General features: G+C 36.7%; 1 protein-coding gene and 1 pseudogene across 1 annotated transcript in view; both read right to left on the bottom strand.

Moving 5' to 3' along the window:
* Nucleotides 1-4205, bottom strand: part of LOC113043702 (GTPase IMAP family member 8-like) — a 61799-nt pseudogene extending 57594 nt beyond the window's left edge.
* A 2278-nt stretch (nt 4206-6483) lies between these two features.
* The window catches only part of LOC113043695 (L-fucose kinase-like), an 11335-nt gene continuing 4604 nt past the window's right edge, over nt 6484-13214 (bottom strand). Inside the window, exons 11-23 of the mRNA XM_026203234.1 lie at nt 13048-13149; nt 12390-12563; nt 11876-11949; nt 11330-11688; nt 11038-11254; nt 10789-10955; nt 9852-10079; nt 9566-9709; nt 8302-8421; nt 7958-8145; nt 7782-7881; nt 7481-7704; nt 6484-7287 (exon numbers count right to left, since the gene is read on the bottom strand). Coding sequence (XP_026059019.1) covers nt 7186-7287; nt 7481-7704; nt 7782-7881; nt 7958-8145; nt 8302-8421; nt 9566-9709; nt 9852-10079; nt 10789-10955; nt 11038-11254; nt 11330-11688; nt 11876-11949; nt 12390-12563; nt 13048-13149 — 2199 coding nt within the window. The 3' untranslated portion in view covers nt 6484-7185. The remainder of the gene's footprint in view (nt 7288-7480; nt 7705-7781; nt 7882-7957; nt 8146-8301; nt 8422-9565; nt 9710-9851; nt 10080-10788; nt 10956-11037; nt 11255-11329; nt 11689-11875; nt 11950-12389; nt 12564-13047; nt 13150-13214) is intronic.

Below are 13214 nucleotides of genomic sequence, written 5' to 3'. Positions count from 1 at the left end.
GCCAATAAGGAAGTGACTAAAACTGCAATTCATCGACTGGCCGCTTGAGGCTGGCTGCAAAAGGGAGTCAGTCCCATAGACTCCCCATGTTTACAGCAGAAAAAAAACATGTTTACAGCCTGATTTTGGTCTATATTGCTAATTTTGGCCTTCATGACAACTGTAAATTATATTAAGCCTTAAGGTTCTGCATAATTAAGGGCGTGGCCACTTGAGTGACAGTTGGATTGCTGCTGATGACAATGCCGTCGCGCTAGGTGGGCGTGGCTTCAGCAATCAGCTCCCGCCTTCTTGCCCATTTTCGATTATCCGGGAGAATCGCGCGGTGACGCGCTGCCAAGATGGCGACGGCCCGCTCTGCACACTTTAGGCTTCAAAACCGCTATTGAGGAGTCTATGGGTGACGTCACGGACACTACGTCCATATTTTTTTGCAGTCTATGGGATTTACCTATATTTGGTGGTATTGGCCGTTTAAAACTTATTTAGACATGCAAAATCGATTTTACAATCGATTCAATGAACACTTATCACTCAAATCAAACAGGATTTTTTTCACAAAAGTGACAACCCTAGAAAGCAAAGTAAACGGTCTCTCATTTGTAGGTTGTATTGACATGTAGCGGTGGATGCAAGTAAAACAGTATACAGTACCTCATTTTTTTTTCTTCTCACCTGAAGTCCATGCAATAAACATGTTTTTGACAAAGATTTTAATTTGTTTGTGGTCTATATAGCCTGCATCAAAATGAGGTTTGCAATTATGCGCCCGAAGGTACGGGTTGAAGACCCAGTCAGTGACGTCACGATATGCTAATTTGTTTAAATTCATACCTACGTCATCAACAACACCAATTTTTTTTTTTTACATTAAAACTTGAAAAAAAAATATAGACTGACCTACCGACCCTTTTTTTTTAATTACCATTACTGCAAACCAAAATATTTGAAGGATGGCCTAAATGTGTGAGAAACAACCCACAGAGAGTGTTTTTTATGTTATCCATGGAAAAGTACAGCTGTTGAGACCTTGAGCAGAGGGATATAAGGTGGAGCACTGCCCTCTTTTCTCGGTCGCACTCTGCAGAAACTTACTGTACGACTGTCTGAACTTCTTTGCAAAGAATAAAATCTTTCTTTTTTCATTATAACTGAGAGTGAGCCTGTCTCTTATGCTGATGATGGTTGATTTAATTTTGCCCCAACAGATGCGAGTTGGTTTGTATTATAATTAGTGGTGGGCCATTATCGACATCTTTTTCACATGTTTTTACGCATTACCGTTTGTCGTTTTAAACATTAAAGCATCCAAACACATGACGCGGAAAAGCTGAACGGAGTAGCTGGTTACTGGTGTTCGGTGCGCACGAGAGGCATCGAGAGCCGCGTATCACGTACAGCAACACTGAACCGAGCTCTCTTCTGCGTAGAGAAACGCGTCTCAAAACACTTGAACATCAAATTTGCTTATTTTTGCTCTTGTGCCTACAAATACATACAAAATATGTCAAATATATAGAAAATTTTGTAGTTTTAACAGTCAAACCAAAAATTATTCAGGCACCAGATATAATTTTTTATATATGTAGCAAAACTGTAATAATGTGAGAAATGTTGAAGGTGTCTGAATAAATGTAGGTTTGATTGTATATTTCATTTTTACATTGAAGACTATCCAGTGCTATTTAAATTTTTGGTTTCTGTACCTTGACACCTACAAACTTGAAAAAAAACTTAAACATTGGGGTGAAACAGGAGTAATGTTGTTTGCACCTTGTGCAATGTGGAATTAGTTTACAGCTTTTTCAAGCACTTTGTGATGCATTTTGGAAACAGGAGATGAGCCCCTTTTCTAATGCACCGCCTATAAACCCCTTCTCAAAGACTTTGAGAGTTTGTCAATTTTATTTGGGTAACACACATATTCTGAATGCCTTCGGCAGAATTCGAATGAGCCATTTTAATCTAGATTAATCTAGATTAATTTCAAAATCACAGTGAGGTTAATCCAGATTAAAAAAAATTATCTATGCCCACCACTAATTATAATCCATGTACATTAAATAAGTACAGTTTAACAAACAGATCCAATAAAGCCTAAGAGTCACTGGCAGTTGGTGTTTCTTGGTGTTTGTTTACTCAATGCGAATAAAGTCCCTCTCTAAATGAGGGTTACTTTAAAAGGTGTCATATGATGCAATTAAAAATGTTCCTTTCTCTTTGGAGTGTTACAAGCTCTAAATGCATAAAGAAGATCTGTAAAGTTGCAAAGACTAAAGTCTCAAATCCAAAGTGATATATAAGCAGCTCTCTGCTTGCAGAGCGTCAGTCACGCTCATCAGGAAAGTGAGTGAAATACACACACAAAAACACACATTTTCATCAAATAATAAGTCATTAATAGCAGTTCACTTCCGCGATTTGGTACGATTGCGTTCACATCAGCAGCGAACCCTACCCCAGACTCAGGTACAGTTTGCGGGTGCGCACCCGAATTAGGAAGACAGCTTTCAAATCATCCAAACAAACCAAACTCTGACGTCAATCGAACCCGGGTGCGCACCAAAAGTGCTAGTCTGAAAGCACCCTAAAGTACTGATGCTGCTCTGAATGGGTTAATTCCTGTATATCTGCCTGATTTATTATCTGCTCACAATCCTGGATGGTGTCTTAGGTCTTCCAACCAGAGACTATTGAACATTCCTCAAGATAAATTGAAATCAAGAGGTGACCAAGCCTTTGCTGTTGCTGCTCCGAAAGTCTGGAACAACCATCCGGTTTTTATTAGAACTGCCTCTACACTTTGAGTTACAGCCAAACTCAAAACCCATCTTTTTTTTCTGGCTTTTAACTGTTTAATTGTGCAGTGTTCTGTGCTGTAATTTATGTTGTTCTGAGTGTTATTGTTATTGATATTTGATTGGCGCGAATTAACGCAAAGGCTTGCTTAGGCTGCAGCCTAGGGGCCCACGAGTGCAGGGGCCTCGGATTGGACAGAATATATATTTTAATTAATTTAAATGTACTTAATCACGAACAAAAAAGACCCCCCATTGGTCCATAAAAAACATTTAACTATGATTCGTTGCAGAGCATCAGACAAAATGAATGTCTTGTACAGTTCAAAAATAAAACACGCATTAAAAAAAAATTATTACTGTTTTGAAACAGACTCCCTGAAAAAGAAAACTTGCTTCTTCTAGTTCTCATGAACCCTCTCATGTCGTCTCTTGAGTTAAGTGTCGGCTTTAAAGCTGCAGTAGGTAACTTTTGTAAAAATATATTTATTTTTTTAATAATATTTTTATTATTATATATGTACTGACAGTAGAATATGAGACAGATAATCTGTGAAAAAAATCAAGCTCCTCTGGCTCCTCCCAGTGGTCCTATTGCCATTTGCAGTTTGGGACCGCTCCCGGTAAGAAAACAACCAATCAGAGCTGCGGTCCGTAACTTTTTTATGTGTTCAAAATTTACAAAATGTATATAATAAGGGAGTACACCATGAATCCATTTTCCAAACCGTGTTTTTAGCCTGTCCTGAATCACTAGGGTACATCTATAAGTGTTTATATTCAGAATATTTTAAATTGCTTCGGGGGTACCGCGGCGGAGTAACCCAGTACCTTTGTGATTCTTCATAGACATAAACAGAGAGAAGTAGTTCCAGCTACAATGTCCTTCCGCAAGACGCAAGCAGTTCTGTTTATTAACCGCTAGAGCGTCAAGTTACCGACTGCAGCTTTAATGATCATCAAACAACAAAAGGCGAGGAGAAAATCACTCCCTGCTTTTGACAGAATAGCATTTGTAGCTTTTATATGAATTGATATTGTGAAAATTGTACCCTACCATCACATTCACATCAATGCAACCAATAAATTGCTACTAGAGCACAAAATTGTTTAGGACATTTTTTTCATTAATCTAGTCACTTGATTCTGCTCTCAAAAATGCACCAGATTTAGGCTATGCATTTAAATTAAAAATATAACAATAATACAATCTTACAGGGGAGCATACCCCAGAACCCCCTTTTCAAGAGAATGGATGAATGCTTACCGAAGTCCATTTTACTTCAGTTGAAGTTTCACAGTAAGTTCTGCTGCGTTCCAGGCAGGTTTTTAAGCCCACAAGTCACGATTTCAAACCACGACTAACGACTTTGTACCGTTCCAGGCAAGTCACGCCAAACTTCCTGAGCGCAAGAAATTGTAGCTAGATTATTAATTTTATTGGAAGTTACATTGTCCAAAAATGTTTTTCAACGTGTACCACTTGCATAAACACTGCAACGCGGCATTACATTACTTCTGCGTTCAACTCCTCCTGAGAAGTTCGTATACGAGTTGACAAGTCGTAATTACGATATCGGGTGCGTTTAAGTCAGTTTAGTCGGCACAAGATGGCGGAGTAAGTTACCTTTTTTTTAAATAAATTACAAGAAAATACAACCGGGTTTGTTAACTCTGCTTATAAAAATGAAGAGAAAACTATTTGCATCAGGTGTTTTTTGCGTTTTTGATTTAAAAAATAATAATTTATTTAGCCACTTTAATCTGTATTGCATAAAAAGTTATAGTTATATTGCAATCCTGTTTATCAATGTCAACTAAACAATTACCCTCAATTACAGACGTCGCATCCATCGATCATGACGCCCCCAACTCGTAAACTCTAAGCTTAAAGAAAATTCCGAGTTTCCCACTCGACTTTGTGGTGGCGTTCATGGGCGTTTAACTCGTAAATACGATGTATCCAACATGACTTGAACACACCATTTTTGACTTATAAGTCCCGCCGATGCTTTACTTTCAGTTTACTTTGACCGGTGTTGTGAAATATTGGGTTTCTGAGATTTTCGGTGACGCTGGGCAGAGCATACATTAATATTCATGAATTTCCTGTTTGGCGTTAAAGCGACTCTGAAAATATTAGTACATTGTCACTGAAACATAAACTATTTTCAAAAAGTTATGTTTTAGCGTAGAATTACGTTATGCTTAGTTTATTGTTATTTTAATACTATTCATGATATTTGAATAAAATGTGTCGTTTAATAAATTTGCCAAAATGTATCTGTTGTGCCATAATAAAATGTATGATGATTATTCTGTGTCATTCCTAATCGTTTGCTCAATCATTCAAAACAAATTATTAATAGCCAAAGTGAAAGCTGGGTGTTTTTTTTTAATGCACACATGAACTGGAATATAAACATACTCAATCTCTGTATTTTTTTATTTATTTTCCCAAAAAATTAGAAATTAAGTAGATAAAATGCACTATATAATTAAAATAAATTAAAAAAATGTCTTTATACACTTTATTTTTTGTCTTTAATCATATACTGCATTTAAAAACAATTTTCACTCAAATTTGACTAAAAAAAAAAGTTTTGAAATCAACAAACTTGTAGTACTTTAACAATGTTTTGCTTATTTTCTACAAACTTATAACAATTAAAATGTTTTGTAGTTTAAAAACTAATGGCTAAATAAAAACATACTGTAATTTTTATATTTTCATTTCAAAGATGAAAGTAGATTGCTTTTGCTGAATAAAGACTTCAACTGATTTTGTGTTAAAAAAAAGTTTTATAACAGATGTGGTGAAGGCATTACATAAATGACATTTACTACATACCTGCATAAATATAAAATACATGTTTAAAAAAAACTGCTGAAGGGTTTACTTGTATATGTGTTTAGGAATAGGCCTCCTGATCAACACAAGCAAGCACATGTTATAGGAGTTCTGTTTTAAGTAAATTATTAAATACATTATTAAAGTATAATTCCTATATGAACAACAAATGGCAAACAAATTTAAACACCATGAACAAACTCAAAGAAATCAGTCTAAATGCTGGTAGATGAAACATGCCGCCAAATCAATGGGGCCAATTTGTTTATACCCACTGCAGAATAAGCCATTCAAGAATGACCCACGTTTTTAATATTAGTAGAATATCCACCAACATGATATTTTTTACAAAACCCTTTATCCATGAAACTTGTTTTATTAGGTTGAGCTTGGTTTGATTACCTTTGATTTATCTTGATTTCAAAAATGTGGATTTCAGGAACAAAATGTAGTAAAACTTTAAAACTTGTTAAATAATACAACATTTGTATCAAATAGTAGGCTATTCAATTTTTTTTTATTTTGGATATGATTTGTTTAATTATTACACTAAAGTACACACTCCGTTGGTCATCATCCGCCATCCCCTGCATCAGATTAAAAAAACAAAAGTTAATTCTGATGACGTTTACCCATGTCTTCATGTATGTGTGCAATAGTGGCCTCATATATAGCTTGAGAAAAAGAAGCTTCCACAAACTAGGAAAAAATAATGGGCAGAAGTGCAAGTATCCAACTCTGCTGATTTGTAACAGATACATTAATTACAAACAAATAGCTTCTCCATGTGAACTGTACGCTGTCATGCACTCCATTTGGAAATTTTTTTAAGAAAAAAAAGTTTGTTCCACCATATAATACACAACTTCCAATGACATACTTATCAAATTACATGCTTTTAATAGCAAAACAGAGGAATATGATTAAATATTTACTTGTAGCGTATTCTAACGATGGGCTGCCTCTGGCAAATAAGTGGCTGTAATCGTTGAGTAAACATTTAAAACGGCAAACAATTAATAACATTTAGTGCACAAACGACCAATTATATTCTACGTTTGCTTATCTTCATTCGAAGCTGAAACGTAATTAAACTACCTTGTTGAACAGTTTTTGTGATCCAGTGAAAACTTACTAATATTTTCAGAGTCGCTTTAACGCAAAACAGGAAACTCATGAATATTCACGTATGCTCCGCCCAGCGTCACCGAAAATCTCAGAAACCCAATATTTCAGAACACCGAAAACACTAAGTTGACCAAGGAAGTCTCGAGAACCAGGTTTTTTTTATACAGCCAATAAACAAGTACAAAATCCAAAAGGTCAGAATACAACATTTACCACTTTCTTAAAATAATAGTTAATTAAATTCAGTAAAAAGGAAAGAAACTGTGTTGTCATTTTCAAGTATTTTTATATATTTAAAATGATGCTTCAGGAAAGAGAAAAGTTAAAACATATGAAAGGCAAACACTAGTTAATGATACATTTACAGAAACAATACCAATTTAAACATTATTTTCAAGGCACTCAGATTTATGTCATCTGCTGTAATTCAGGATGTTCAGAGCTCTTTTGAATGATTGAAATCCCCTCCATATCCAGCTCCACTGAATGAACACTGAATGAACCAGTGCCCTGTCAAACACAACAGCAACCAACAACGTTTATTTAACATATTTTACTTGAACCATTTGTGGTTAAATTAAAAGTTAGCTCATTAGTTTTAGGACACTAAACACACAGGCATTTCAGAAACCAGCTTCTACAGTTTGGAAAGGGTTAAACACGTTGTCATTGTGCAGTGGTTGAACCAGTTTCTCTGACTCACCTGTATGTTTGTGAGAATCTCTCTCACTGCATCCCTCTGCTGTGGCTCACGGGTGAGTAAGAACAGGAATCCTCCTCCTCCTGCTCCTGCCAGACTCTGTCCTAAACTCAGCGGCTGAAGTGCGTTCATCATGGATCTCACGGCCGCCGGCTCACAGCCTGGAGCCATCAGCTTCTTCTGCTGCCAGTATGTGTTCATACACTCCCCCAGTCTGAGGAGAGATCCTGAGAGAGAGAGAGAGAGAATCAAATAAAAGAGTTCATAGAGTTCAATCTTATATTAATGAGTGTGTGTCTCTCACCGTCTCTGCAGGCTTCAGCACACTCCTCTGCATTGGTCACCAGCTGCTCTGCATTCTGTACGATGGAGGGTAAACGCGCATACCAGCTCCGCACCACGTCCTGCACACACACAGTGATCCAGTGAAACACAACACAGTGTTCATGAAGTCTGAGCGTCACCATCAGCCGCTCGTACCTGCAGCAGGTTCCGTGCTAAACGTGTCTTTCCAGTGTAAACCAGAAGAAGATGCTGCTGCAGGACAGACAGGAAGTCTTGAGTCAGAGACAGCTGTTCTACTTCCACTCTCAGCGGCAACTGAGCTGCAGATCGGGCCAGTTTCACTCCTCCAAACAGCCCACCAACCTGGTCCTGCCATCCTCCACCTGAAACACAGCAACAAAAATACAAAATGCCTTTAAATTCAGCTTATTAAAAAAATGAACTCCTGTTTGGTTAAGCTTCACAGCCCAGTAAAACTCTATATTACTCTAGAAAGGATGTGATGTGTCCCATTATAGGAATAAAAGCATCTCTCATACCGGTGGTGAGTATCTGCTCCAGGTAAAGCACATCATGAATGAGAGAGTTTGTGTCATAGCTCCGCCCCGTGGATCTGTACACTGCTGCAAGAGCTGCACCTGCCAGGATACTGCTGGTGCCTAGAAACACAAACACACACACACACACACACACATATACATATATATATATATATATATATATATATATATATATATATATATATATATATATATATATATATATATATATATATACATACATACATACATACATACATACATACATATATATATATATATATATATATTTATATATTATTAGGGCCGGGACTCGATTAAAAAAATTAATCTAATTAATTAGAGGTTTTGTAATTAATTAATCGAAATTAATCGCATTTTAAATCGCAGATAAATATTTGACCTGAGAACAGTGAGAAGTAATTTTTTTTCACATGGATTTATAGTATACCATTGAATAATGACTGAATTCATAAGCTTAAGCAACAAAATATTGTTTATTTTTGTTCAACCAAGTCTAGCAGACCAGTGCAATTTTTGCCATGAAGTGTAGCAATAGCATATTTAGAAACAATTTAGAAATAGTACATTTAGGAAATTCAGGTAGCTTATAGGTGCTGGAACCTTCTGTAAAGTGTTTTTTAAGTAATACGCAATACTGTCAAGTACATTCAGAACATTGGAAACACTGACTATTAGAAAACATCTCTCTGTTGCTTCAGAGGCCCTAATATACTAAGTCCAACTCTCAATAACCTTGGCCAAAACAATAAAGAGTTCAACATAAACTGTTGCACCAACAAAATAATACATAGTTCAACATAAAGTGTAAAGTCCACGCTAGCTGCTATATGTTTTGCGTTGAGGTGATACTTGAGACTCGATGTTCTGCGGTGATATGCGAACGCTAGTTGGTGCTCCAGTATAATCGGTCCGCCGAAACTCATCCAGTGAGAAACGTTCTGCGGTGCAAAAATAAGTTATTAAAAATGCGGGATTTTTTTTCTATAATTAATTAATCTTAGTTAACGCGTTATTTTTTGTGTAATTAATTAATCTCAATTAACGCGTTAAAGTCCCGGCCATATATATTATATTATATTATATATTCAGGATGCAACAATCTATTAAAATATTGGTAAATATTTAATTAATACATTATCCAGATGCCACTACATTACAGTTCTGTCTTCTGACGTCTTGTGTGGTAATCCAAAATCCTGTACATTTAAAAAGTGAAGTTACTCAAAAGTGTTTTACGCACCGAGACCAGAACCATGTGGCAGTGAAGACCAGCTGTGGATCTCCAGTCCTCCACCCCAGCGCTGTAACAACTGCTCTTTCAGAGAGACAGGAGACGACACACACACCAGCTCACTGCACACACATACGGCTTTTAGCAGAGCACCTACAACACAAAAACAAATTATAATATTTAGAGATATTTGTACATTTATGTTTAACATCAAACCATTCTCAAGAACAAAAATGTGTTGTGCACTGTAGTTTCAGGCTGTCAGATCCACAGCATATGTCTACACTTATCTCACCTGGAGCGTGAGGTTGGTAATAGTCTTCCAGGTCAGTAAGATCCTCACAGAGTGTTTCTGTGGAGATGCTGCAGGCCGGTTCACCACTGCTACTGACCAACAGCAGACGAGGCTCTGGAACACGCCGAACTCGAGCTCCAATCGGCCGTTTTCCATCCACCTTGATGGCCACATTGACCACCAGTCCTCCATGTTCAAACGCTATAGGAGGAGTGTCACTCCAGCCACCTGATGATTTCAAAGACAAGAAAACCTAAATACTTCAGAGTTCAATTTTACTTGAAGATAAATTTACTGCATTTCAAAAGAAATTCAATATAGAAAAAGCATTCTGGAAAATAAAGCTTCAATTTTAGTCAACAAAAGATAATTTATTAAACAGAACGAAACATATGAAGTAAAAGCAGCCATCTGCACTACTGATAAAACTAAAAGTTTAGGGTAATTAAGAGGTTTTGATTCTTTTGAAAGAAGTCTCTTATGCTCAGCATTAATTATTAATTTGATTAAAATACAATAAAACATACAGAAAACATGTTAGATAATAAATATTACCATAAATAAATAAAATAAATATGAACATAAATATTAATAGAATTCAGAATATATATATAAAAACAGTAATGCTGCCTGATAGTTTTATGGAAACTGATGCATTTGTATTCAGGATTTTTTGATGAATAGAAAGTTCAAATTACTAATTACAAATTAATTCAATTCACATTACAGAATTGAAATAGAAATCTTTTGTAACTTTTCTAAATGCCTTAACTGCCCCTTTAGAGCAATTATGAAATTGGATTTTTGCATTCTGTTTAAAAACTGAACATACTTTTTTTTAAAAAGCACATTCAGTTCAACTCCAAATGTCCCACATCACTGTCAAACATAAACACAGAACTCTCTGATCAGCTGAAATAAAGAAAGCTGTTCTAACCTGACAGATCCAGTCGAGCAGGACACTCCACTTCCTGCCACTCACCCATGGGCGGCATTTCTCCTTGACCAATGAACACAAACTCACGCGCTGACATCACTGCCTTCCGCAGCAGTATCTGTCCCGCCCCCTCATAATGTCTGGCGGCTCTCACCAACAAATCTGGTCTTTTAGAAAGCAATGACAAAATAAGAAATTCTCAGTTTAAAACTCTCAAATTTATGCATTATTTTTTTTTTTTATTCTGACCTGTTGAGCCAGTGCTTTCTTTGATTGGCCAGTTCTTGGACACCTGCAGGTAAGTGTCCCTCTTCTAGGAGCTTAAAAGCAGGAGCCCATGATGGATTCGCTGCTGGTCCACTGCGCAAACCGCCTTTACCCTCACCAGCCAGACAGCCGAGAACATCAGCGATACAGGCGAGACAACGAGCCGCTACTCCCAGATCACCACTGCTGCCTGCAGCCACTGAGAAAACAGCCAAACCTTCAGTACCCTCAAAAGTCAACATATGCCAACCACCGTTCAGCGTCTGCTCCTCACCTGAGTCCAGCACCTGCAGTAGCTCCTCCTGCTGGCCGGCCAGAGCTGCTGCTCTGAAGAACGGCTGCAGACTGAGATTCATGTGGCCTTGCAGAGTGTCCACGGCTCTCCTTCGGCCCACACTGAAGAACAGCTCCTCTCTCCACCGCAGCTCTCTCTGCTGGTCTGTCAGGATGAGAATATCTCTGAGCGAGAGTCTCCAGGCTTCCCTCCAGCTGTCCAGAGCACCAGCGCCGCCCAGGAGCCAACAAACACCCTCGAGTCCAACGGGTCCTGAATGTGGCATGAACACTGGGAACAATCGGGCGTCCAGCAGACAGCATGGCTCAGTCCTCTCAGGTCCCCAAAGGTACTGAGGCCTTTCACACACACATACATATGTTAGACACACTATATGAAACTGTGACCATTTCAAAATTAAATCTGAAGTCACTTAGGCACCTTCCTGTATAACTAGGTAGTTTTTGGCTACATTAATCTTAAAAATAGAACAAACCTTTAGTCAAAAGTCTGACTTTGTGAGGTATGAAAGTAGACATTTCTTACTGTATTCCAGTCCGACTATAAAAATCACTCCATTTTTGATTAAGGAATGATGCAGTGACATCATCAGTGGAGACCTGGGTGAAGATAAATAGTGTTTAATCAGTGTTGGGGAAAGTAACTTTAACTAAACTTAAAGTAAATAACTAAAATAACATAGTAATGCATTACAATATTGTGTTACTCCTTAAAAACTAATTACATTACTTAGTTACTTTTATGTAAAGCAATAAGTTATTTTAGGGACAGCTGTCAGACAATAAATGGGAAAAAGTAACTAGCATTATTATTTAAAAAAGTAACTCAGATATTTTCATGTATATTAAAAAGTAATGTATAAGTATTTTAAAAGTTATTTGTGAAAAGTTATCTGATTATGAAAACTCGCCCTACTGGTAATGCATTACCCCCAACACTCTCTATAATAAGATTTGTAATATTAGCATACGTTTTCTTATTTATATTGTTCTCAATATTATCAAAAAAATTTAATGTAAGCAACAGGCTCTAAACTCACCTCTAAATTGTCATGAGCTCCGAATGCTGTGAACACTGTTAACTTTAACTCTCCCAGCATCACTCGGTGACCCTGAATGATGATGTCACTGGACAGGGGTAGTCGCTGGACGCAGGATGATGAGGTCAAATCAAGTCCTGACAGCAGGCACCCAGAATGCACCTGGACTGGACCCTGCAAATGACATTGGCACATTTTGATAACTGTATTATTCTGGCATGTGATCAGCTTAGAACAAAAAAGAAGGAAAACTGCCCACCCCCCATTAAAAAAAGATAATAATTAATTATAATAAATCATCATAATTTTTCTAAATATTTTATTACTTAAATTATTTTTAAAAAATAATAAAATAAAATATATTACTATTTTAACAGTATGACTGGCACTGTACAATTAAAACCATACATTTAGACATCAATAATAATAATAATAATAATTTTGTTTTATACAATGACAGTGCATGTGGGTCATACTTTTCAGGATGGAAATGGAAATCTGTATAAATATGGAAAAAAAATAATATTTACAACAGATTTCATGTCATTAATGTTATGTTTTATAAAAACATCATATTAAGTGAGAAACAATTTGTGTCAGCTTTGATTTCATATCTTTAAATAGTTCATAGACATAGATTAAGTTAAACCTTCCAGACCTGCAGGTGGCAGTGCTGCACAACAGCTCCTGCTAATACACGAACATCTCCTTCCAGGATGCTATTAATCACCCTGCTGCCTTCTGCCACAGACTTCACATCCTTTAAAGAAGAAATGGTATTGCAAAAAGGTTAAAAATGTTTATTTAAAAAAATCCTAGAGATGT

Source organism: Carassius auratus, chromosome 25 (assembly GCF_003368295.1).
Source record: "Carassius auratus strain Wakin chromosome 25, ASM336829v1, whole genome shotgun sequence".
NCBI classification, from domain to species: Eukaryota; Metazoa; Chordata; class Actinopteri; order Cypriniformes; family Cyprinidae; genus Carassius; species Carassius auratus.
The sequence above is the reverse complement of the archived record's forward strand: the minus strand, read 5'-3'. Positions and strand labels throughout refer to the sequence as shown.